General features: G+C 43.2%; 1 protein-coding gene across 6 annotated transcripts in view; it reads left to right on the top strand.

The window, feature by feature from the left end:
• The window catches only part of NEDD9 (neural precursor cell expressed, developmentally down-regulated 9), a 198,853-nt gene that overhangs the window by 151,479 nt on the left and 21,001 nt on the right, over positions 1-26,373 (top strand). For all 6 annotated transcript variants that reach the window (XM_016954902.4, XM_063812771.1, XM_063812772.1 and 3 more), the window contains one exon: positions 16,979-17,425. In XM_016954902.4, the coding sequence (XP_016810391.2) occupies positions 16,979-17,425 (447 nt within the window). The remainder of the gene's footprint in view (positions 1-16,978; positions 17,426-26,373) is intronic.

Here is a 26,373-nt window from a genome sequence, read left to right as displayed (position 1 = left end):
TTCTCCGACCGAACAAATGACTTATGCCCTATGATGACTATTAAATCAACCAATAGCTGAAGAAATCCACTTTCCTTTTTTATAAAGTTTTCTTTCTCTCTAGTTAATAATGAACAACTTTACTTCAGGAAAGGATTTTGTTATTGTAAGTAGAGGAGAGACACAAAAGTAATGAAGTAACATTAATTGAGACTTACTGTGACAACACAAGATTGTCATATTCAACTCTCCCAATAGCTCTACAAGGTGGGTATTATTTTTATACTCAATTTCAAATGACACAGAGAGGCTAAGTAATTTATCTAATGCCACACAGCTAGAAAGTGGTGAGCTGGGATTAGAACTAAGGCGATCTGGCTCCAGAACTCATGACTTTAACCACTATTAAGAGAAAGAGAAAGAACTATCGTTGACCTCTCTAAAATATGGCCAGTGTTTTCTTCTCCCAGAAAGTTTAAGACTATTTCATCCCAAGTATTCCTGCAGGATAATTTCTTTTTAAGATAGTAACTCTACAAAGCAAAATGAAATGCATGTTTGGCAGTTATTTGTTTAATTTGAGCCACTTAGGTAGTAAAACCAGATAATTATTAGATGGTAAAATCCCAGAGACAGAAATTATCTCTAAAATACTATATTGCTCTATGCACTGTAAATTTAGCACAAACCTTAAAATGTTTACTGAAAGACTTATGAATCAGGCCCTATAAGATTGTCGTTGTTAACCTGATTATCTGGTTTGGCTGCCCCAGGGATCACAACTACGGAACAACAAACCTTCACTTATTTTGCACTTAATATACATAGCTTCAGGCCAGGCAGCAAGGTACTTGCAGTAATCCTGAGAACTGTGGAATGTAAGCTATTACTCCGGACAGACATTTCTGGTTAGCACGTATCTAATCTGTCTTTATTTCCCTGTATGTTATTTGTCCACAGGAAGGTTGCAGTCACTGTCATATGTACTTAATTTTCCATTTCTCTTAGAAGGGATTCAGTCTGTGGTTATGTGATAGTAAATTACGGGGGCTTCATTTATTAAGAATTTTCTACAAAATTCCCATCATATACAGAGCATGTTCTTAATTGGGCGGGGGCTGGCGGGGTTAGGTGGTTGCCTCGATGGCCTTGGTTTGCTTACCCAGTGAAGGCTCCCTCCTGAGGGTCTGGAGGTGTATGGCTGTGCTGTTTGCCAGGAGGGTGATGGAAGGGTCTCTGCGCAGCTGTGTTTGAGCAGAAGCCCCGAGACCCCGCCCCGTTTGTGCCTGCCAGGCCCGAGGCCCCGCCCACCTCAGGCCCAGCCCTGGCGGGGGCTCAGCGGCCCCTTGGCCTGGCCGCTAATGGCTGAGCAGAGACGCTTTTGTGGTTTTGCCAAATTTCTGAGCCCTTACGTGCCTACATTAAAATTCTAAATTATTTATCTCGTCTACCATACAACAAATTCATTCTTTAACGTTTTGACTGAAGAAAAATTACAGACGGAACTTACAATGCCATTAAGAAAGCTGCATTCTGAAAGTCAGAGTCCTGTGTTCTGGTTGAATGGGGTAGGTCAGGGAAAGGAGAACCTGTGTGCTGTGAAACGGTTTGGAAAGGACTTTGAAAGTATTTGTATTTTCTCAAGCAAGACTGAGGAAAATAATGACAGAGGATCTTTAATTTAGTCAATATGGTCATGCATAACCTATAAAATTCCCAATTATTTCCTTGCTTTGATATTTTGGTTTAAAATGCTTTATTTTTCTCTATATGATTTTTGCAACCAATCCAAATGTAGGACTCCTGTCCTTTTCCTTTTTAAACCTTGTATGAGATCTATGGATTTAAAATCACTAAAACATGGTTTGAAAAATATCAGCTTGGTTATTTATGTATTTATGCATTTATTTTTTTATTTAGCAAACCCATTTGCAGAGCTAAATGGCTTACCTACACAGAGATAAAAGCCTTTAGAGAACTGAAGGTGCCTGATAATACCAAATTTAGCAAGTTGCACAGTGCGTAACATACCAAGGATTCCTTTAGCATCCTTTCCTTGCTGGAATACACGTCAGTTCTGTTCTCAGAATTCAGTGGTTCCCTGTCTCTCCCTTCACTCCAGTCTTCTGAAAAAAACACCTTCCTCTCCACTTTTCTTTTTTTCTTTTTTTGAGATCAAGTCTCACTCTGTCGCCTAGGCTGGAGTGCAGTGGCGCCACCTCAGCTCACTGCAACCTCTGCCTCCTGGGTTCAAGTGATTCTCCTGTCTCGGCCTCCTGAGTAGCTGGGATTACAGGTGCCCACCACCATGCCTGGATAAGTTTTGTATTTTTAATAGAGATGGGTTTCACTGTGTTGGTCAGGCTGGTCTCGAACTCTTGACCTCAGGTGATCCACCTGCCTCAGCCTCCCAAAGTGCTGGGATTACAGGTGTGAGCCACCGCGCCCGGCCTTTTTGCAAATTCCCTCCCACTTTCGTGCTTTTATGACCTCATTGGTTCTCCTTTTTTCTTCTTCTTCTTCTTTTCAGGCTTTCCTTATGCTTCTTTAATACTGACTTCCGTAGGTCTTACTTCCAACCCCCTACCCCCCAGGCCCCCCACCCGCACCTATCTACCGCTGCCCCCTCGCCCCCCACACACAGATGTGACACCTTTAATGCACATTCTGTAGCCCTCATTTGTCCTTCTCCTTAGACTCTGCTATGGGAAATCTTGGTCCCTCACTGCCCCCATTCATCTGCCTCTCTCTTTGCGTTTACATGACTTGAGCGGCCTGTCAGTCCCGCTAGTAAAGTCTCCTCAGCCATCCACTCTGTTTAAACAATCAAACTCTGAAACCTGTGTCTCCTGGACCATCCTATAATCCCTAAAATAGGCTGTTATGCTTTTCACCTCTGCCCTACTCTGTTAGCACTACCTTACTTATTGACCTCTTTCAATCAAATCCTTATCTAAAGGATACCTGTAACTCAGATAGGTTGCCTACTGGGCCTGTTTAGTTTTAAGTAAACCCCACTGAATATGAGAGACCCACCCTCTATTTGTATGTAGAGGCAGATTGATCAAAAAGTCCTTGAATGAAAAACATGATCTAGGGTCTGTGAAGTTTTGAGGGGGCCAAGACTTGGTGTTTTATGCTCTTGGGTTAGAGACATGATAGAGCATGGGCTTTGAAGAAAGGCATTTCTGTTCCTTATGGCTTATAGCTCTGTGACCTTAGGCAAGTTAAGCTCTCTAAGCCTCATTTTACAGCATTGTCTGTAAAATAGGGATAAGAATAACTGCCTCATACTATTGTTCGAAGACCTGGGATAATATATGAATGAAGTACTTACTATGGCTCTTGGCATATAGTAAGCAGACAATGCAAGCTGGCTCCAGCTCTCTTTGTATGGTAGATGCTCAATAGATGTTGAAAGGATGGTATGTACTCAAGACTTGGTGACAGAATTATGTCAAAATCCCAGTTACTAGGTTGAGATGGTTGAATATTGTTGAGTATTCCGTGGGCCTGGATGTGTATTGTAAGCATAGGGCCCTAACAGCATATGGCCCCACTTGCTAATATACTCATGACTTGATTCCTTCATTGTTGTTCATTGGACTCAATATTCCTGAAATTACAAGACTTTGCTCATAGAAGACAAAATGTATACACAAATAGCCATTTAAGAGGATCTTAACACTATATGGCATAGTAAAAAAAACAACAACAACAACAAAAAACATGGGCTTTGTTTCAAATCCCACTTTTGTTACTTTCTAACAGTATAATTTTATGCTAGCTACTTTAAACCTTCTTTTCCTCATTTATAAAATGAGAATAATACCTGTCTTGTCAGATAGTTATAGGATATAATATATGACAATTGTCCTTTCTAGCAGATATTAGGCATTTAATAAATGGCAGCTATTATATGATGTTATATACACATACCCACAAAGATATACAGATATATAGATATGGAATTTTTATATAGATAAAAGTGTTTAAAGGGAACATTCACTAGAATTGTTTACCCATAACAGAAATATCAGTGAGGAAGAGAAAGTCATCAATTCAAAAAACCAAAGATAAAATCCAAAGAATGTAAGTTGGGAGTACATGAGAAGTTCAGGGTGAACTCTCTTATCCAATTGCAGTCAATTAGAATGACATAAATGTAAAGTAAGAGGTCTTGGTTGTCTATGTTTAGATCATTTTAGGGTCAGAAAGAAATCTAAACAAATTGGTTTGAAATGCCAACCACTAGGACCAAGGCAATACTCTGCAAGAACATATAGGCTGAATTACCAGGACTTCTCGCCAAGACAAATGAAACAGGGCCATTGGGAAGAAATACTATATTTCTAACTTAAAATGCCAGAGAGTAACTGACGGTTTCCTAGGTGATAGATGGTTGCAAAGAGTACGGGCATGAAAAGGGGACACACACACACAAAAAAAACCCTGTTTATACTTTGCCAACAACACCCCCCTCCATCTTATTTACTTTGAACATTCCAGCCATCTCTCTGCAGTAATTCCTGCTGGCTAATGAGGATTCCACACAGCTAGGGAACATGACAGCCTGCAAAGGATTATTTTCCTGAACAATCTGCATTTTAAGATAAGTCACCTTGTTGGTAACCTTTTCTACCCTTCACTGGAAAGGGTGACTCTCTTTGAAGACAGTTTGACCAAACAATGAGATCTAGGTGAATTTGAGGAAGATAGAACGGGCACTCCAGAAATATGGATAGTGGTGGAGCTGACAGCAGTTTTTCATGGTTGACGTAGGGAGTGGAGGCAGCTGTCATGGAGATATTAAAGTTGCCAGTGGAATGTTTTCCAATACATATTCCTGGGCCCCACAATGGACTATTAAATCCCAGTTATTCTTTAAAAAAAAAAAAAAAAAAAAAGGCCGGGCGCGGTGGCTCACACCTGTAATCCCAGCACTTTGGGAGGCCGAGGCAGGCAGATCATGAGGTCAGGAGATCGAGACCATCATGGCTAACATGGTGAAACCCCGTCTCTACTAAAAATACAAAAAATTAGCTGGGCATGGTGGTGGTCACCTGTAATCCCAGCTACTTGGGAGGCTAAGGCAGGAGAATGGCTTGAACCCGGGAGGCGGAGCTTGCAGTGAGCCAAGATTGCGCCACTGCACTCCAGCCTGGGCGACAGTGAGACTGTCTCAAAAACAAAACAAACAAACAAATAAACAAACAAACAAAACAGCTAGTCTCTTTCTCCCTAATCCCCTCACTAACCACTACTAGTGCTTCTGGTGCTTACACGGTGTCTAAGTAGGTAGTTCATGATCCTTATTCAAAGGCTGGATCCAGTGATTTGTAAGTGTCATGTTTCTTTGCAAATCTCAGTCTTGCGAATTAGAATTCCCCCTGATATGTCTAACATATCAAGGTAATAGTTATATGATGTTACTAAAAATGTCCCTCACGTGAAATGTTATGTTTATGCCCACAGGAAACAAAGATTTAGCAACAAATATGTAAAAGTGAAACCATTTCAAGCAACAAAAATATTTGATAGCCCTTTTGAAATTAATTTGAATTCCTTTTTTTACTGTGTGTATGTGTGGTTGGGGGGCAGGGGGGCGGTGGATGGATTAATTATCTGTGAAACCCAATAGAAAGTTGCAGTAACCAAAACACATGTAAAGTTCAGATTTGAACCAGATCTCCTGTCTACTTCTTAAGGCATTATGCATTTAGATAGTAGGATATGTCATTCATGTTTTTCCTAGGTTTTATTGGTTAGGCAGAAACACTGTGCTATCTCTTGGTAACTATGAGTTAGCCTTAATCTCAGTGATTCCTGACAGTCCACTTGTTTTCCTTAATTTAATGCCTCACTCCCACAGGAGATGAGGCTAACTGAGGACTCATCTAGAGGACTCTTTAAGAATGAGCTGGGCTTATCTGCCCCCCAACACCCTCCGCCTCCCAAAATAACCATAACAGGCAAAGCCAGCACACAGAAAATGGCAGTAAGTGGACTTCTAGACACTCCAGCTACTTCTGAGTCTTTAGTGTCAGGACACATCAGTCATCTGTCGATGAGATTTTTTTTTCTTTTCCTTTTGTTCTTTCGTTCTTGTTACTAGTCACTGTGGCATGACTGAGAGTTTGGCAGGAAATGGGTTCGTGGACCCGTAGTACAGTCGCACTACCACAGCAGCATGGGCCTAGCAAAATGTTGAGCCCTCTTTCCCTTGCGTGCTCCCCTGGGGGCAGAAGTCCAGTGCTATCTCCGCTTCCCTGACCCTCTCCACTCAGAGCCCAGCATGACAAGCACACCTTTAAATGGGTTCAAGGAAGGGAACAGCAGAAATGAACGCAGCCCGACAGCCTCCTTTCTCTTGATAACCCCTGTCACTGTGGAGCTGGACTTCTAGGCTATCTCACAGAGGCCCAGAGGCACTGGAATAGATCTCATTTCCTTACAGACATCACCTTGTCAATTAGAGAACACATAACATTGATTGAATTTAAGATTCTTATCAGTGCCTAGCTCTTTTTCTCCCAAATCCGAAATTCAACCACGGCAGATCCATAATCAAGAAATATACTTGCATTCCCATCCTTTGTTGTTGGTTTCAAAAATATTTCTTTTTTGTGAGTATGTATCCATGTTTTACAAACCAAAAAAATGGGACATATGGTCTGACAAAGGGAAGGATATTTGAACCTGGGGACTGCCTGGGAGAGTCCGGAAGCACATGGTCACTCTAGAGACTGTCATCAAGGGCTGCTCCTGAGATTAATCCACTGTCGAAGGCATTATCCCATCTCCCTTACAGCAGCCTTTTGCAGGAAACTATCTAAGATGTTGTGTTTTTTTTTTTTCATTGACTTGTAAATAACAAGGTGCTCTCTTTCCTTTTCTTTGCAGAAATAGGCATTTTTAGAAATAAAGCCATGCCCATTTTGAAATAAGAACTTGTTTGGAACACCTGAGAGTGTTAAGCAGTGAGGGGGATTTGCATCCAATTGTTCTTGCTTTAAACCTGGCATGGGCGCTCTCGTCTCATAGCCCGCAGCACCTGAATCAAGCCTCCTGCCTCCCTTATTAAGATCTTAATTACAGACTCAGCTTAGTTCATTGCTGAAGGGAAAGAATTTCATTCCTCTGAAGTGTGTCTGTTTTTTGGTGTGGCAGGTGTAATCATGATGAGATCATTTCTGGGTTTTTTGTTTTGTTGTTTTTTTTTTTCCTAGAGGAAGTTTTTTTTTCCAAGGGGAGGAATAAAGTTCTTAAGACACAATTTCATGAGCTCATCTTGGCGCAGTAATAATAACTGTGCTTTGATTTTATAGAGACTCTTTTTTCTGAAGAAATCAGAGCATTTGGAGTAAATAATCTCATGATTCCTCATATTTTTATAAAGAACATGTCTATTAATATTTATTTTGCAGACAGGGAAACAGAGGCACAAAAGGCAGAGATTTGATGGTCATTAGTCTTAAAATGTGAAGTCTGAAGCTAGACCCTCCTAATTCAGTCTGGTGTCCATTCCTCTATCCAGGGTTTCTCAACCTTGGCATTATTGACATTTAGGGCCAGGTCATTCTTTGTGGTGGGGGCTGTCCTGCACACTGTAGGATGTTTAGCAACATCCCTGGCCACTCTACCCACTAGATGCCAGTAACACACGTGTGCATGCATGTGCACATGCACACACACACACAGTGACAACCAAAAAATGCCACTAAACATTGCCTGTACCCAGAAGGGACAAAAATCCTCCTAGTTGAGAAGCAGTGGTCTAATCTCTTCTACTCCTTCTCCTTAAAAATAACTGCCCTACTCAAAAATACCCCCATAGAACTGATTGCCATAATTTTATCATTACTGATGTTGAGCTTAATGTAACAGGTCCTAACCAAAAAGCAACTTCCTCTTACAGGCCTAGCCCCAGTTTGTTTCAGTGAATACCACAAAATACTAAGAAGCGCAGAGTTTCATTCAAGTCAAATGTAAAACCCATCAAACCATCTCTAAGGCAACTTTAAAGTATTTCTCTGGCTTCTCTCTCTACAATATGTACCTCATGATGGAACATGCATTTAGAGCTGGGTCTTTAAGAAAGCTATTTTATTCTCATAAACTGGTGTATAACATGTGCGTGTAAGAGCTTGTCTCTCCACCTCGGCACTGAACAATTTCACAATGAAGGTTTTTTGTTCCCTTTGCTCCTGCCACCTTTCCCCTGTCTTCTAACTAAGAAGCTGCAGCTTCAAAAACTCTTTCTTGAGACAGCTTAGTGGCTGCATTGCTGACAGTGTATGACTGTAAACATCTCTCAGCCAAGTGTGTGAATCTGTTTTCTAAAACTCTCTGAGGACCTCACAAGTGAAGTAGATAATACCAATCCGGCACCAAATCCAGGTGAGGTGACATCTAAAAGAGTTCCAGGTAGGGTTGCATCCTATTTACATCAACTCGGTTCTGGCTGGGACATGGACAACAGTTGCCAGGATGTGTATGCATTTGTATTGGTGGGTTTAGATATAACCTTGGGCTGCATAGCTTGGTGAAGGAAGATAAGATAGACAGGAGTGTAAAACTAGGAACCTCTTTTTCTTCTTTCAAACACCTTATCAGATGTTATAACTTGTGCATTTTGACTTTGAGAAATGACATCATTTTTGGAAGTATATTGTAATATAGTAGATTGGAGTCTCCTACTCCATTAAAACTTAATTCTTATTTCTCTTCCCTGAGTACCTGGATGTTAGAGGGATTTGTCTAGACAGGCAGATAGATATGATCCAGTGCCAACACTGTAATGCTGGCTGAAATCCAGATGGTTGTTTTATTGTTAATAAAATCTATCTTGTGGGTGGGTGGGTGTCAGGCCTTCATCATTATATGGTGCCTGTCAGATTTATCTACAGACAGAACCCTGAAAAGAGCTTGTGCCTACCCTGCATTTTTGACCCCTTGCCAAGATACTGTACTGAAATCTATCAAAATCAGGCAACCTGGGACAAATGCTTCGAGATTCCAAGGCTTAATAGCAACAGTGCTGACTTCTAAGATGGAGAAGATTCTCAGGAAGGGCATCCTTGTCCGGTGGGAAAAAATTCTAGATTAAGAGGTGAACAAGATGCTAGCTCTGGCTCTGCCGCTAATCTAATAAGAGACCCTCTGGGCTGTAAAATAAGGAGATTGGGTTAGAATGGTTCCTTCTTACTCTGAAATTCTACTCTAATCAACTCTGGTCAAGGTATGGGTGACTTCTGGTTCTAATACCTATAAAAAACCTAGGTGTTATTCCCCCTTCTTTTTTTCTTTTTCTTTTTTTTTTTATGACAGAGTCTCGCTCTGTCACCCAGGCTGGAGTGCAATGGCGTGATCTCAGCTCACTGCAACCGCCGCCTCCCAGGTTCAAGCAATTCTCCTGCCTCAGCCTCCCGAGTAACTGAAACTGCAGGTGCACACCTCCAGGCCTGGCTAATTTTTCGTATTTTAGTAGAGACGGGGTTTCACCATGTTGCCCAGGCTGGTCGCAAACTCCTGAGCTCAGGCAATCTGCCCACCTCAGCCTCCCAAAGTGCTGGGATTACAGGTGTGAGCCACCGTGCGCAGCCTCCGCCTTCTTTAAGACTCTCAGGAGTTGCTTCGGTAAACCCAAAGACCACAGATGAGTGAAAAAGAACTCAGCAGTCAAATTCATCTTCCACCGTGGGCCAGGAAATAATAGAAGTTGACTGTGACATTGCACGTATACACACATATATGCAAATCTGCCTACTAACTCTTTGCCCTAAGATTTTGTTGGTTACATAGTAAACAAATCCTAGCATATGAATGTGTCTGTCCAGCACGAACCCTAAATCAAGCAAGAATAGATGGCATTCATTCAAGTATGGGGAAGGAGAGGAACCCAGCTTTTAAGGAACCCCTTTGTAATTGCACAGCTACGCTGTCCATATCATGTTACCAAATCTGGTCAGAGAGAGATTTCTTTCTGAGATCCAAATATCCAAATTTGCAGTGAGCATCAGATCTTTTCACCAGTCCTCAAAAAGTAACTTCACTTTGGTATATGAGCCACCAAAATAGTGCTGGGCTCCAAATGATCCTTCATCAGATAGGATTGGCCAGTGTGGAAGAGATGTTAAGATTCCAAGCCCTGGATCTACAACCACACACAGGGCGCTGCCCCACAGCACATCCAGGGAGTATTAACAGCTTCTCTTGCCATGTCAAAGAGCACCTTCGGGAGGCAAGTATTTAATGTCACATTTCTCAAACCTTCTCCCACTCAGACATGCTCAAAAGAGAATGCTATAGCTAAAGTTCACAAAGCTGGAAAATCTAAGAAAACTTGAGGACTCGGGGCAAAGTGAATGACGTCAAGATTCGGGGGGGGGGGGTCCAAGATACTCCTATAAGCTTTGTAACTGTCATAGGGGTCTAGAAGAAGCACTTCCCAGAAAATAAAAATTACTGCCTGAAATGCAGTCTGGGTGCCACAGGAGGCCTTGTGGGAAATGTTGAACACCCCTCAGCAGTGGGCAGAAGGATGCCAGGGATTAGTGGGACAAAGTGGGGTCCTGCTTTTGCCTTTCTGTGAGCTCCATTCAGCTCACCTAGTGAAACGTGTGTCAGAACACAGTCGACAAATAGTACTGGGAAAAAATTAGCATATCTTATATTATATCATAACTTATCATATCTTCTGTCTCCTGTATTGAAAGCTTCATGCCTGTGACTTCATAATCTCAAGAGGAACCAACTCAAAAAATTCAACATTCCAGATCTTCAGATGCAAGAACCTAAGTGTAAACCAAGTATTCTGAGAATTAAAATCCTGACACTTACAGATATCCATGTTTTCTGACTATGGCTGTTTCCTTCTCTGGAGAAAGCCCACATCCCCCTCTATCCCAAAGGTGATGGTGGGAAGGAAAGGAGAAATGTAGCCAAAATGGTTTGCAGTTCTCAGACCAAAGCCGGTTTTCGTCAGTATGCACAAAAGCACGTGAGCCTTTCTTTCTCTTCCCTGTTGTGCCCTGAGACTGACCTTGACAATGTTCATCCCTCAGCCGCCTGCCTTAGGACTGACTTCCTTGATGATGGCCATTTCCTTGAATGTGTCTGTTTCTCAGGGTCTGTCCTCTGCATGCATGCATTTGCGCATGCAGGCATGCAAACCCACAAGAGTCCAGGCTAAAGTTTTGGGGGATTGGGTACAGGAAAATCATGTCATTGAGAATGGGGCAACCCTGAGGCCATGGCAGGATCCCCTGCATGACAAATATAGAATGAAGTAAAAATAATCAGAGGAAGCCGGGCCATTGATGATGCTATCGGTCTTAGTGGGGTGATCCACCAGACATTGTGTCTCATTTCTCTTCAAACGACCGCATGAGTGGTCATGGAAACTACAAGTCACACCCCTCCGTATTTGGAAAAGCAGATCGTTTCTCTGACATAGGAGTAATAAGCTTTCTTGACATTTTGATAGCAGTGAGGGAAGGGAAAAAAGGCAGGGAGGAGTTGGAGGTGGGGTGAGGAGTAGAAGTCGTCATGTGACCTAGAGCTCTCTGTACCAGCGTTCTGGTCAACTGTACAGTATTTTCTTCCCACTCCTCAGGCATAGCTTGGGAACCAGGAACAGCAGAACCCAAGTGGTCTGGCAAAGTGTTTGAATGGTGCTCTGTCACCTAGTGCCAAAAGCAGATTGCTACACTGAAGGGAGAAAGGCTCTTAAAAGAGACCATTGTGTTTAATCTCACTGGGATGGTCAGTTCCTCTTGGCCTTCCTGTTTGCTCCGTAGTTGCGAACACTAGTTTCAGGGGGGTCAGGCTCCCGATCTGCGTCATTATCCTGTTTAAATAGGGAGAGGCAGGCCCTTTCCTGCTGTCTGTCTCCCATAGTCTCTGGCTGTGAGGCTTGAGTGACTTGGACATGACATTTCTCTTTCTGGTTCATTCATTTTCCCCACTTCCATCTGAAAATTCTAACCAAATGTCTTGCTGAATTCTCTAAGTAAAACAATTTCACCCTCCCTGCAGACAATGAGGAAATCAGAGTCCAGAATCCATTTCAACTTAGCAAACATTTACTGAGTCTATATTTTGTTTCAGATACTGGGGTAAAGTTCTGGAAATGCAAAAGGAATTTGCATCTCTGAACTTAAGGAGTTCACAGTCTTGAACAGGGCAATCCAAGTTGTACTGTAAAGAAATAGTATGATCGAGAACTGGGAAAGGAAACAGCCTTTGAATAGATACCCATTCTGGTTAAATGAAAGATGGGTTTCGAGGGAGGAAGGAATTTAATGCAGGAAAGCCAATTGGGAAGCAATTTCTGTGCTACAGAAAAAAAAAAAAAAAAAAAAAAAAGTTGCTGAAGACCTGAATGAAGGGTGGCAGTGAGGTGGAAAGCAGGGCCCCAGATGGGTTGCAGGTCATGAAGAGACACAGCAAACCTCTGCGGCTCTTACTGCACAGCTGTGTGCATGCTGTTAACCAAGCAAAGCAAAGCAGGAGAAAAAGGTGTTTGCACTTGCTTTTAGAGAGGAAGATGCCCATTAGACTGGATAAGGGACTGGAATGCAGAAGAAATATCCAGCGAAGACTATGGCTTTAGGAATTATCTGTGTGTTCAGATGCCATCCCATAGATGGGATTTCCTGTAGAGCGTAAGCACATAGCTGAGAAGAGGAAAGTGCAAAGGACAAATCTCTTTGGAACATGATCACTTTAGGGATGGGAAAAAGATTTAGTCTCCAGTGGAGAATAAGGATGAGAGTGGTCAAGAGAAGAGGGAGAACGAAAAAGTGGTATCGTGGAGGCCAGAAGAAGACAGTTTCAAGGAAGCTTGGGCTGGGGATCAAGGCTAGAGGCTGCTGCAATCAGGGTTCCCTCAGATAGGGCTCATGATCCTAAATGCTGATTTGCAATCCTGATTAGAGCCACAGCTTGTGTTGCACCTGTATTTCACTTGACTAAATTCTGTCCTAATTCTAGACCTGAAGACAAGAGGCCTGAATTCCTGTCTCAGCTCTAAGACTTTCTTGCCAGATGAGCTGGCAAATCATTAACTTCTTGAGGCTCATTTTTTTCTTTTGTAAAGTGAAAGGGTTGGACGGTAATTGTTTAAAGTTCCTTCTGGCTTTCAAGTTCTGTGCCCTAACTGTTTTGGTTTTTTGCCAAGCTCTAGCTGCACTGCTAACTGCCAGCCTTTGGAGACTAACCATCCAACTGAATATAGAGTTACATAGCTCTCTTATCTCTCCTTGATTTGTTTCTGTGTTGACCTTCCCTACCCTGGAGATAAATATCCAAGGGGGTGAGTGGGCAGGAGAAAGAGTACATCTTGAGTAGATTAAACTGCCTCTCTGGGGTTTTTCTAAGATAGCAGATCATCAGCTTCTGACTTTGTGGCTCAAGGAATCACACCTTTGCACTGAAGGAGAGGGTCCCTCCACTTCCTTGCCAGAAGAATTCAGTCTTGATTTTCCTACTTACGAGTGATGTGCACTTTTGAATGAGATGGTTTATGGTCCAGCTGAAATTCATTTGGCTGTTATGGTCTTACTGAAACCTTGCGCCAACACCAAATCTTTTCGAAAGCCCAACTCCTGCCTCATGCCTTTTCCTACCTGCTGATGTATTATCTGTGTTGGAATCTGATGACATTTATCCATAATTTATCAGGTAGTATCATTATTAATATGTTGTCTCAGAAGTTCCCTTGAATGCAACCAATGGTTTCACTATTGCTGTTTGTAGGCAGATACTCAACAAAAGGTTGCAGTGACAAGAACTCATTCATAATTCAGAAATATACTGCTTTAAGATAACACTTCTTCTGAAATGTAATCCTGAGCAAGATAAATATCAGATAGGTACAAAACATATATAATAGCATCATTGGAATAGGACCAAGCCTGGACTGCAAATGGAAAGGAGGCAAGGCAGGGAGGGAGCCTGAAGCCCAAGGGCCATCTAGCAAATTAAATAAAACATCACCATAGCTTACCAAAGACCGGGAAACTAAGGCCCAAAGGGATGCTGTTGCCTGGCAAAGTAACACAGCTAGAACCCAAGACCGCAAATATCCAATTTATTCCATAGACACAAAAAGAAGAACCGCTCCTCTTCAGAACTTTATCATATAATGGAACCGAGCCCAGTAACAAGGATGCTGCGTGGCTGAGCTAAGGTAGCTTAAAGTTCTGGAAAGAGGATTAAACTGAAAGAATGCAATTCTCTTTCCGTCGCTGCCAACAGTGTGGTCTTGGGCAAATGATAAACTTCAAATCTATTTCCTCATCTGTGACACAAGGGCATTGTGTCCAGGTGATCTCTAAAGGTCCCTGGAGCCGTAAGCTTCGGTTTAGGAGAGTGGCTGGATGTAGACATTGGCTCTCTGTAGCTTGCGCAGATATTAAATAACTCATACTCCTGTTCGGCCAAGGCTGAGAATATGTATCGGTGTGTGAATAGGCTGGTGCCGGGGTCCTGGCTACTAACAGCACTGTCAAGCTGTGCCTGCAACCTAACCTCTATGGGCACTGAGGAGGACCGCTGGGAAGTCCTGACAACCCGTCAGGAGGACTCACCTGCGGTGCCCACATTAGCCCAGACTGTGGGGCTCTGAGAGTTTCCCCCAAGAAGCAGCTCACAGGCCAGTGTAGAAACATTAGCCGGCTGCTCACCAGGTGGTAAGAAGGTTACTGGGGCAGGAGACAAAGAACGCCCAGGACGACTCTCGCACGGGGATTTCTATCTGCCTCTGATCAAGCACGCTCCGGTGCTCCACTTCAGTGCCTCATGGTGCTCTTGGAGTTGGAAGTGGCCCAATTCCGAATGCCTTGAGCTGATTTATGCTGATTAGATCTGTAGCCCTTTGCCTTTCTACTGTTTTCTGTTTCTCTTCTTTCCCTTCTTTGTAGCCAGTATAATTGCACAGCTACCAACCCTCAGCTCCCATACAACTAGCCCGACTCTGTTGCTTCTGATTTCATGTAGGGGCTTCCCGATTGCTGAATGGGCCCAGAAGAAAGGGACAGACAGAGGCCAGAGTGGTCAGCTATCTCCTCACTTAATAATCTCAGTACAGCTCTGGTGGAGTCATTTCCTGGAGGTCATTTTAGTAAAAGGACCAGAATCTTGTCCTCTGTAACTCTATGACTTCTCTTGTAAAATACAGAATACCCAAAAGATGGGAGAAGAGAAACAGAGACAATTTTAAGATTATGATACCATCCTTAAATGGTTCCATGAACAGGGGAAACTGCTGCCTGATTTTATCTTTATGTATGTGAACTTTTCATTGTTAGATGAAACCCAGCGCCTCCTGGAATATTAACTACCCAGTGAAACCTTCCCCTGAAATATGCACTCCTCAGTTTCCCTTTAGCTTCCCTGGCCGCTCACCTCTCTGTGTCCCACACTTCCTGGATCTCATAACTGTCAAGAAAAAGGACTTCAACCTTATTCTTGAAGAGTATCACAAAGCTTCCTGAGGACTGTCCTCTGTGGCTTTATCTCTTTTAATTGCCCTGGCTAAGAGGAACCTGGCTCACAGCAGCAGAACTGGACCCGTCCCAACTACTGAATAGAGGGCAGATCCCTTCCATTGCACAGCCCTCCAGAGCGGAAAACACACAGGACCCATGGCAATGGGGCTAGCACAAGGGGACGCGAGTAGTGCAAGTCAGCTGCAAAGAAATGAAAAGCACGAGGCTGAATGATCAAGTCCACGTTGCTAGAGAAGAAAATAGACAGCAAAAGTTCAGACAATGACAGCTGAAAATCCCATGAATATGTCATGGTATAAAATAAAGTCATGAACCTGCCCCATCCAATCCATAATCCTTTCTTCCATAAATGAGCCCCACCTCCATGGCATTAAGTGCATCCAAACATCTTAACAAAGCATTAGAGTTCACTTTTAGTGTTCCGAGGGCTTGTGCTGAATCAACAACGTCCCCGACTTCGCTGAGCTCAGGGAAGGGGGCAGACATGCGGGAATGGCTGCCTGCGTGCTGGGAAACTTTACTAATGCCAAGAAATGAAATCTTCTGAGCCTTTGAAAGGCCTCCAAGAATGTCAGCACGTACTGCCTGCCCACTCTCTGCTGAATGCCTACTTTGGCTGTCTGCTTAGTACTGAATGTGCCAGACAGGCCTTCATACAAAGACGGAGAGTGTGTTGGGCCCATGAAAGGGGAAGGCACAGCTTTTCTGATGTGAATGGCGAGATTCAAGAAGTAGGTGACGAAAGGGGAGGGCGAGGAGGGGCCCTCAGGAAAGGTATGCATAAAAGACCGAGAGAGAAGAGTTGGCATCCACCTATGTGTTAATAAATTCGTTGTCAAAGCTGGAGATGTATATGGCTGCTGGCCTATGCTCCATGCTTGATGGCATGTCTACATGCCTTGCTGGTGGATTCTCTCTGGATCCAAGGCTCCTGTCATCTGAGAACAAGAATTTCTAAGCCCTGCCAAGGCATATATATGTGTACTTCTATTGGCTTTTCAACTCCAAATATAAATGCTATTTGTACTGTGTGTTATTTGGGATTTTTCTTTTACTCTTTTCACCTCCAATATAGAACAATATTGAGAAATGTTCATTGTCGAACATCTGAATATCTCGGGATTTTTTTTTCCTTAAGCTCACTTTGAAAAAGGAAGAAAAATGTTTTGTATAGTGAACCATGCTCTAACTCTGTAACACTGCTACTCATAATTCCTTGGCACGGCATCTCCTGCTAGAGGAAAGAACTCTTCTGGTGTTTTGAGCTTTTCCAAGGAGGCAGTCTGATGTCACTGGTGGCAGATGCAGTGTATATGTATCTGTCTTTTGTCTGCACCATCTGTTTTTCTCCTTACAGTCTATTGTTCAGATTTATGCTTCTCTCTTTCCAGGAAGTGTGCCTTTCCATAAGAGCACGGGCCTTAGGTGATAAAGGGACCGACCCAATATTCTAACATGGTTTCCTTCTCTTCCTTCCCTCCTAGAATCTTATGGCAAGGGCCTTATATGACAATGTCCCAGAGTGTGCCGAGGAACTGGCCTTTCGCAAGGGAGACATCCTGACCGTCATAGAGCAGAACACAGGGGGACTGGAAGGATGGTGGCTGTGCTCGTTACACGGTCGGCAAGGCATTGTCCCAGGCAACCGGGTGAAGCTTCTGATTGGTCCCATGCAGGAGACTGCCTCCAGTCACGAGCAGCCTGCCTCTGGACTGATGCAGCAGACCTTTGGCCAACAGAAGCTCTATCAAGTGCCAAACCCACAGGCTGCTCCCCGAGACACCATCTACCAAGTGCCACCTTCCTACCAAAATCAGGGAATTTACCAAGTCCCCACTGGCCACAGCACCCAAGAACAAGAGGTATATCAGGTGCCACCATCAGTGCAGAGAAGCATTGGGGGAACCAGTGGGCCCCACGTGGGTAAAAAGGTGAGTAAATGACTAACTAAATTTTTGTTCCTACTTATTTTTTTTCCCATTACACTTGGAGCATTTGGAAATGTTCCCAAATTAATAACTTGAAGCTGCCAAGAAGTAGATATAACCAATACCTTAGCTCAGGCATCATGTTTGCATGATTTTGCCATTCATCCATCATTCAGCAAAACTTCTTTGAACTACCATGTGCTGAGTACAGTTGATTTCCAGCCCTCCTAAGTTCCTGTGTCATCCTGGGTTACAAGGGTTATTAAACTGTTTCTCTCCATCTTTCTCATATATCAGCTTCTAAGCCTTCACTCTGTGCTCAAATCGTTTCCTATCTTTTCTGTTTCTTCATTGAGTGGAACAAACACCAAATCTCGTACAAGCCTGATGATGCAACAAGGATCCTCCCTTGGCCAAAAGCTGAATCATGACCTCAGTGGCCTGGCTGGACAAGGAACCCACCCAAAGTAGCGAGAGTGAGGAAGCTGGGAGTATGTCATGCTGACCAACTCGTTCTATAGAGTTATCAGCTTAGTTTGACTCATTTAAAAATGCATAGATACTAGTGGAATTGGAATGAAGCCATCCTCCTGTCCTTCAAGTCATTCTTATAATAATGCCTGAGGCAGTGGGTGAAAACAGTGGAGCTTGGATATTTAGGAAGGAATTAATTTAAAAATACAGTGTGGGGAGCTCTGCAACACCCTGTGTAATCCCAAATACTTTAGCAATTTGAGGTCAGTAGAAATTCACTAATTGAACAATGAATGTTGAGCATCTAATATATTTTTGATGCTTGTGATACAGTGATTAATTAAAGATAAACAAAGCCCTGGTGATGCTTACATTGCTGTGGGGGAGACAGAAGCAACCAAGAGAATGCTAGGTAGGGACACGTGTTATCAGGAAAATAATGTCAGTGGACTGATCGGGGGTAACACCCACAACCAAGGTGATGCTTATGTGAGCATCACAAGGGAGGGATTTTCTCTTTCATTTGCTGGCAAATTCCAATGGGTCCTACAAGGTTTGGTATTAGGAATGAACAAATTTAACTGGATAAGAAGATATCCCTGAATTACAAGAGGAAAGACGCAATTACATACCAGAAAGAGCTTGTTGACCCTTAGAACACTAACTATAGATGTGTCCTGCCCCAAGTAAATCTAATATGAAGTCTGATTTTACAAACCTCTGTAAATTAGGGAATATCTATTTGATGTATTAGAATCCTCTGTTGAAAAAACAAAGGATTCCTTTAAACAATGAAAGCACTAATGCATTTTTGGGTACATGGAAAGAGGCAGCCTAGAGACCCAAGATCAGGATACTGCGGAGAGCCCTTAGTGTTTGGCTGGGGAGGTGCCAGAGCCACCCTCCTGCCCTCCCCATCCTGGCCATGTCACCACCCCAGACCCTGACCCTGTGTGGGTAGATTCCTTTAAACAACAAAGCACTAATGCATTTTTAAATCACCTTTGATATAAAAAGTATGTTTTACAAAAATACTTCTCAAGAGCACGCGTGTGGCATGAACTGAGCATATGTTCCTTAAGAGGGATTCCTCAAGGGTGGTGCACAGCTTTTAGACTTGTACTGCCCACGACAACGATGCTGCCTAGAGGTGATAAACTGACTTGTGGCTTTTCAGTCTTCCTTGTCCTAGGAATTGTAGATTCAAAGGGAAAACAAAACCTGGCTTCTATCTCCAGAGGGGAAAAATAACAGTTGAAAGGTGTAACTATAAATAAGTAACTTCTCTCATTCTTAGTCCTGGTTGTTTGCACCTTAAAAATAGCTCTCCCACATCTGAGCCAGTGTGAGGCAGAAGGGGAGGCCAGAACAGGAAATGCTTGGCTGGGAGGTGGTGGGCTCTAAACTTTCATCACAGTTGACTTTGGCAGGAAGGTAGCGTGTTTTCCTTTTTAGACCCAACCTTTTCAGCTCCAAGTCGGAGAAGCCTAAGCCTTCAGACTTCTTCCCCTTGTATCTGCTGGGACTGCCCTGCAGGCTTTCCCCATGGCTCCCCGTCCTTCCAGAGGGCAGAGATACTGACTCATCTTCCCTTGGATTGATGTCAAAGGGCTGGGGTGCTGGGGTGACCCTCGGGCACTCACATTCCACGTTTTGTTTTGCTTTTTTTAAGTCTACACTCAGTAGAACATTTTCTGTTTAGCAAAAGGTAGATGAGTCCTGCAGGAGGAAATCAACTTCTGAAAATGACCTGTGCCAGCCCTTCCAGGAGGTGCAGCCAGGGCTGAAGAGTAGGCCGTGCCTAAAGCATCACACAGTCAGGGTCTGGGGTAGTGACATGGCCAGGATGGGGAGGGCAAGAGGGTGGCCCTGGCACCTTCCCTGCCAAATACCAAGGGCTTCTCCACAGTATCCTGATCCTGGGTCTCTAGGCTGCCTCTCTCCATGTACCCCGGACCAGTGGTTCACATCCATGGGAGTGTGGTTGCCTCTTCCTTTCTTTTCATTCCCTTCCTCACTTCTCTTTTCTATCTCTCTCTCTCTCTCTCTCCCCGTCCCTCCCTCCTTCCCTCTCCCTCCCTTCCTCCCTTCCTTCCTTCCTTCCTTTCTTTCATAGTGGAGATGGCTTAGCTGCTAGGAGGTGATTTTAGCCTTCCAGGCAATTGCAACTGCTTTAAAAAACATCTGTCAACATCTTCCTGGGTATAGGATATTCTCAGTGGGTGGGAATCATTCTAATGACTTAAGCTTAGGCCCTAAGAGATAATCCCAGCACACTGGGGATCAGGCGTGGCTTTTTCATTTTTCTGAGTTTGCATTTTAGTAGTTTTACTGACTGGCTTAATAAAGCAATTTGCTCGTTTCCTCTTTAAATTTTTCATCTGTAAGATAATATGAGCCCAGAACTAGATATGCCTGATAGTTTAAGCTATGGTCTTTAAAAGCTCTTGAGTAAGAAAATAAGGAGGCAGTGGTATCTTATTCTGAGCCACCGGGGTGGGGTTTAAAAATGTTAATGGGCATAGAATCACCCAGAGAGGTAGGGACAGTGAGTTTAAATGCAGATTCCCAGGTCTTTCCCTCGGAGAAATTAATCCAGTAGGTCTGGTTGGGGGCCCAGGAATCTGCATCTTATTGAGCTCCTTGCATAGTTTTGTGGGTGGTGGCCTAGGATTAGACTTTGAGAAACACTGTAAAGGGACCATGAAGGGGCTGGGACATGTTCCAATCTGATTATGATTTGGGACTTTCCATAGTTCAAAATTCCCTTGATATTGCTACAGACTGTGGGCTTCAGAAGTTTTACCCAGCACTGCTTTTTTCTACTAATGAATCACTTAAGGAAAAAAAAAAAAAAAGACAGTGAATTCTGCCTTCTATCACTTCATCTTTGCTCTCTTGGAAACTCCAACCTCTACCCACCCTCTTGCGTCCCCTCCACACTAACTGACATTCATCACATATTAAATCAGCATTTAGAGAAAGAAATATAGTCATAAAATCCCCACCCTTTTAGGAAACAAGCAGACAGTGTGAGAATTGTGGAGAGAGTAAGGCCTTCAGGGTTCAGCTGATGCTGGGTTGTTTCTCCATAGCTGTATATCCTTTGGTAAGTTACTGACCATCTCTACGCCTTGGTTTCTTCATCTGTTTAATGGGAATGATACTAACTACTTCATAGGCTGTCGTGAGAATTAAACGGAAGCGTACATAGAAAGTCCCTGGCTCAGTGCTTAGCATGGCAGGGGCTTAAAAGAATGCATTCCCCTCACCTTGTGTTTCCTTTCTCAGAGTTTATTTCCTACTACATCAGCCCTGTTGTGTTTCTTACGACACACCAAAGGTACAAGTGCTTTCTTGCTAACACATATGCTGTGTTTTTTGAGTGTGTGGCTTTCTCTTTGGTTCTGCAAGAATTCTGCAAAGGGTGGAAAAAAACTCTCCAAGTTATCTGAAAACCATATACGCTGACACCTTTACTTAATTTCATTGGTCTTTTTCACTCTGTGTTTTGTGCACAGGGCTGTTTTATCCATTAGGCGTTGTAGGCAACATGCCCAGTGCCTATAAGAATGTTTGGGAGCTGAATAAAAGATCTTTTGACTCCAAAATATGAAACACAAAAACTGCAAAATAGAAATTAATAAACATTTAGGTCAATGTCTAGGAAACCATATCATGTCTGCCCCATTAATTGTTTTATTTAGGGCTTATAACTATTTCATCATATTAGAAAACAATATGTAGGTTATATTTTTCTCACTTTGCAAAGATTTCTAAATATGCATCATGATTGCCAAGAACCCACAGGCAATCCTAAATTAAATAAGTTACTCATAGTCGAATAATTTGAAAAACTGAATTATAAAGGAAGAAAAAAGTTTTCAATTTTTAACAGCAAAAATTCTACTTAATATGGGATTATGGTTTGGGGTAAATGAAATCTACAAATGTTCAAAACCAAAAGCCTAAAAAGATCTAAAATAGTCTCATTTCTCTGCTTCAAAGATCAGTGAAATTGCTACCTGAGTTCATCCATTTCACAGTTGATCTGCATGGAAAATTATATGTGCTTCTCTGATTTTTCTTTGGATGTGTCGCTTTTATTCTAACTGCTGAAACTATTTGTTGTACCTCTTTCTGAAGATCAGTTTGGGGCTAAATTACAAGCTCCATCAGCGCAGGGGCCATGGCTGCCTCCTGACTGCTGTAGGCTGAGCACTTGGTAGAGCATCAGCCCACAGATAGCAGCCCAGTGAACTAATGAACAGGTGGAAGCAAGAATCAAAGTGTTAAATTAGAGTTAACCTTTAATTAACTGAAAGGTGGTTCTGATCTTATCACACATCCACCCTCACACGCTGCTGCTCGAATCCCATGGTTCAGCTCATTACCATCTGGTATGAGAGGTGTCAGATTATATACAGTCATTTCCCTCGCTGAAAGACCTTTCAGAATGTCACTGCCTGTGTCCTGTAAGGGTAACTATTCATACACAATCAATGAGCACCTTGATGCAAAGCATGAGTGATGTAAAGAAGGGCTTATCTGAGAGTTTAACTTCTGTGCATTTTGCCCAATTTAGACAAGATTAGTTAACTCCTCTGTGGTCACCTAAGGAGGAAAACTAGACTTTTTTTTTTTTTTTTTTTTGAGTCAGGGTCTCGCTCTGTCACCCATGCTGAAGTGCGGTGGCGCCATCTCGGCTCACTGCAACTTCAGGCTCCTGGGTTCAAGCGATTCTCATTCCTCAGCCTGCCTAGTAGCTGGGACTATAGGCATGCGCTACCAAGCCTGGCTAATTTTTGTGCTTTTAGTAGAGACGGGGTTTTGCCATGTTGGCCAGGCTGGTCTTGAACTCCTGGCCTCAGGTGATATGCCCGCTTCAGGTTCCCAAAGTGCTGGGATAATAAGCATGAGCCACTGCGCCTGGCCTAACTTTTTCTACTGAGTGGCAGAACTTCCTTTGCATATGTTATGATTTACCTAGAATGCCTTTCCCTTCTATTTTCCCTGTGAACTCCTATCCATTCTTTAAAACCCACTCCAAGGTTCATCCCCTTCATGAAGCTTCCTCTCTGCAACCCAGCAGTTTCTCCCTTCTCTATGGTCCCAGAATATGTTGTATATTCCATTGATCTCAAGGGCTTCTTAAAAATGGAATGGTCTGCCATTGCAATGTGTGTGATGGTCTGGACTGGGGTAAGTATTGCTTTGAGGTGGCACTTGGAAAACTGAAGTAATATTCAGATTTACCAAGATCCTATAACATCATCTTTAAGGACCATTTTCTACCTTCCAAAATGGGTCATGGCCAAATGTTGGCAGGAAATGATTCAAAGGTTTTAGCCAGGTCTTCCAGGCCCATTCCTGAAAGGTAATGTAAGAAACAGAAATAGATTAGCTACAATGTTTGTACCTTCCTAGACACTGAGTCATCACAAATTACACACATACACGTACATACACATACACACACACAGACACCCATAAGCTGTTGGCTAAGGAACAAGGACTTCCCTTATTGGAATTTGAGGCATTGTGCAATCTGGTTGCCCAGAGCAACACTCAGATACTAGCCAACTAAGTGCTATATATTAGCAGCATGACTTGTCTAACAACAAGCAAAAAATAGGTTTAGAGGAAATGAAAGCTTCCAGAAAAGTTAAATTCTGACTTCACCTCACTTTCTCCTGTTCCTTGCCTATACACACACAAAATACGTACACACCCAAAAAATACTCCTAGGGCAGAGGGTACTTCGGTTTCCTCATTTATAAATCAATAAAGAACAACTATGTTCCAGAATTGTACATTTCTACATAAAGATAATCCTAATGTATATGAATTGTTTGCCTCGATACATGGGTTTTGGGGCTATGCAGAGAACTGTACTTGCCATCTAAAATGTCACCCCTGAAGTTTCAAGATACATTTTAACATTACACAAAACTGGAGGTCATTCAGCACTTGAAGGGCAGGACTTTATGAGCTCACTTTGAAAATGAGAAGTATCTTTTCTCAGACAAGTCACCCAAGCCAAAGCAATGAGCAAACTCTAACACCCCTCCTTAAAAATTAACAAAGGTCCTTTTTGTTTGGCCAGTGCCAAAGCCTTCAAACTCAGTTGCACTTCGTTCTAAAGTTTATAGATAATGCATATTTCTAAGAGTGCATTAGTAACTTCTTATAAACCCACACCAAAGCAAACAGAGGTTAACCCTCCTTTTTCAATGATTTCATGCTAAATGACTGTGCTTATCAGAGTGAAGAGGTAAGAGACTGCTTTAATATGATGTCTGGCTAAGTAGGAGAACACTGTATTTGTGAGAGAGAGAAAACAGAATAAATTTATTTAATTTCATGATAAACAATATTCGTTGAACACATCTTTTTTTTTTTGTTTGAGATGGAGTTTCACTCTTGTTGTCCAGGCTGGAATGCAGTGGCGCAATCTTGGCTCACTGCAACCTCCGCCTCCCAGGTTCAAGCGATTCTCCTGTCTCAGCCTCCCAAGTAGCTGGGATTACAGGTGCCCACCACCTTGCCCGGCTAATTTTTGTATTTTTAGTAGAGACGGGGTTTCATCATATTGGTCAGGCTGGTCTCGAACTCCTGATCTCAGGTGATCTGCCCACCTCGGCCTCCCAAAGTGCTGGGATTACAGACGTGAGCCAGCACGCCCGGCCTGGTTGTACAAATCTTTAAAAAAAGACTTGCTTGACTACATTGTGCAAAATGCAGAACTAGAAACTGTCAGCAATCAAAAGCACTTCATTACAACTAGCTGTGCCTTAAACGTTGTCAAGATAACTTCTAGAGAGATGTGCTGCTCCTGTTTAAAGTGTGTCAGTGCCACTCACATAGGACAATGTGTGTTCCTCAAAAGTCGGATGTAGGTCGGGCGCAGTGGCGCATGCCTGTAATTCCAGCACTTTGGAAGGCCGAAGTGGGTAGATCACCTGAGGTCAGGAGTTTGCAACCAGCCTGACTGATACCATGAAACCCCCTCTCCACTAAATACAAAAAAAATTAGCCGGGCATGGTGGTGCATGCCTGTTAATCCGAGTTACTTGGGAGGCTGAGACAGGAGAATCGCTTGTACCTGGGAGGCAGAGGTTGCAGTGAGCTGAGATCACGCCATTGCACTCCAGCCTGGGCAACAAGAGCAAAACTCTGTCTCAAAAAAAAAAAAAAAAGTAGGATGTAACTCCAGTAACATTTGAAGAGTGCCAAGGAGTCCTCTCTTTAAAGGGATCCTACAGTATATCAGTTTTTTGAAGCAAAGAAGCCTTTAGCAATGCCACAATCGCCTCTGATTTATTTGATTAATTTTTGTAATACTTGGTTTTCTTAAAGCATGGCACACTTAAACCAGTTATTTATTGGAATAGTTTTTGTTTTCAAAGTCACTACCAATTGAATGTGCAGCCTTCACTGGTGTCATTACCCCATGCTTCCGTCTCATTTTGCAAGATAGCGTTAGAACTAAAGTAGGGGTGACCCCAAGGCGCCTTGAGCCTTGGCTCCATGTTAGGGATCCCATAGAGGTACTACCACCTGATCCTCTCCACAGCCTCGTGAGGTGCACCTCACAGCATTTGCTGTTCAGAGGAGGGAACTGAGGTCTGAGAAGGAAATTCACTTGCTGAAGTTAACTTGCTGCCTCCAGTGAGAGGCAGGATTGATATTTGAGCCCACGTCTGTCTGACTCCAATGCTAATGATTTTTACATCCCGGCTGAAGGATGATATTGCCAAGCCCTTAAAGAAGAAGGCATATTTGGACACCTCATTAGCAATTTGGGCGCTAAATCATACCCTGTTGGCCAGGATGAATTAAAGTTGCTGCCCAGGGCTCCCACCTCAGGTCCAGGGAGTAGCCTCAATACTGAGGGAATCTGAATTAAGGAGCTTGGAAGTTCCCCCCACCTAGCTGTAGTGGGCAGTTTCAGAGTGGGCTGATCCAGGAGTCCTGACCAGGTCACTAGGGTGATGTCTAGACTCCAGTACCACTGAGAACGTTGCTATGTTGGCTTTCTCTGCCACACGGAAAAGTCTTTTCTTTCCTTTTCTTTTCTTTCTTTTTTCTTTTTTTTTTTTTTTTTGAGACGGACCCTCCCTCTGTTGACCAGGCTGGAGTGCAGTGGCACAATCTCGGCTCACCACAACCTCCACCTCCTGGGTTCAAGTGATTCTCCTGCCTTAGCCTCCCGAGTAGCTGGGACTATGGGTGCGCACTACCATGCCTGGCTAATTTTTGTATTTTTAGTAGAGACAAAGTTTCACTACATTGGCAAGGCTGGTCTCGAACTCCTGACCTCGTGATCTGCCCACCTCGGCCTCCCAAAGTGCTGGGATTATAGGTGTGAGCCACCACGCCTGGCCTAAGACTGTCTTTCCAAATGACTTCAAATTCCTTCAAATGGGTAACTTCATTTAACCAGGTGGGGGCACCTCCCAAAACACAACTTACCC

This window comes from Pan troglodytes, chromosome 5 (assembly GCF_028858775.2).
Source record: "Pan troglodytes isolate AG18354 chromosome 5, NHGRI_mPanTro3-v2.0_pri, whole genome shotgun sequence".
In the NCBI taxonomy this organism is placed as follows: domain Eukaryota; kingdom Metazoa; phylum Chordata; class Mammalia; order Primates; family Hominidae; genus Pan; species Pan troglodytes.
The sequence above is the reverse complement of the archived record's forward strand: the minus strand, read 5'-3'. Positions and strand labels throughout refer to the sequence as shown.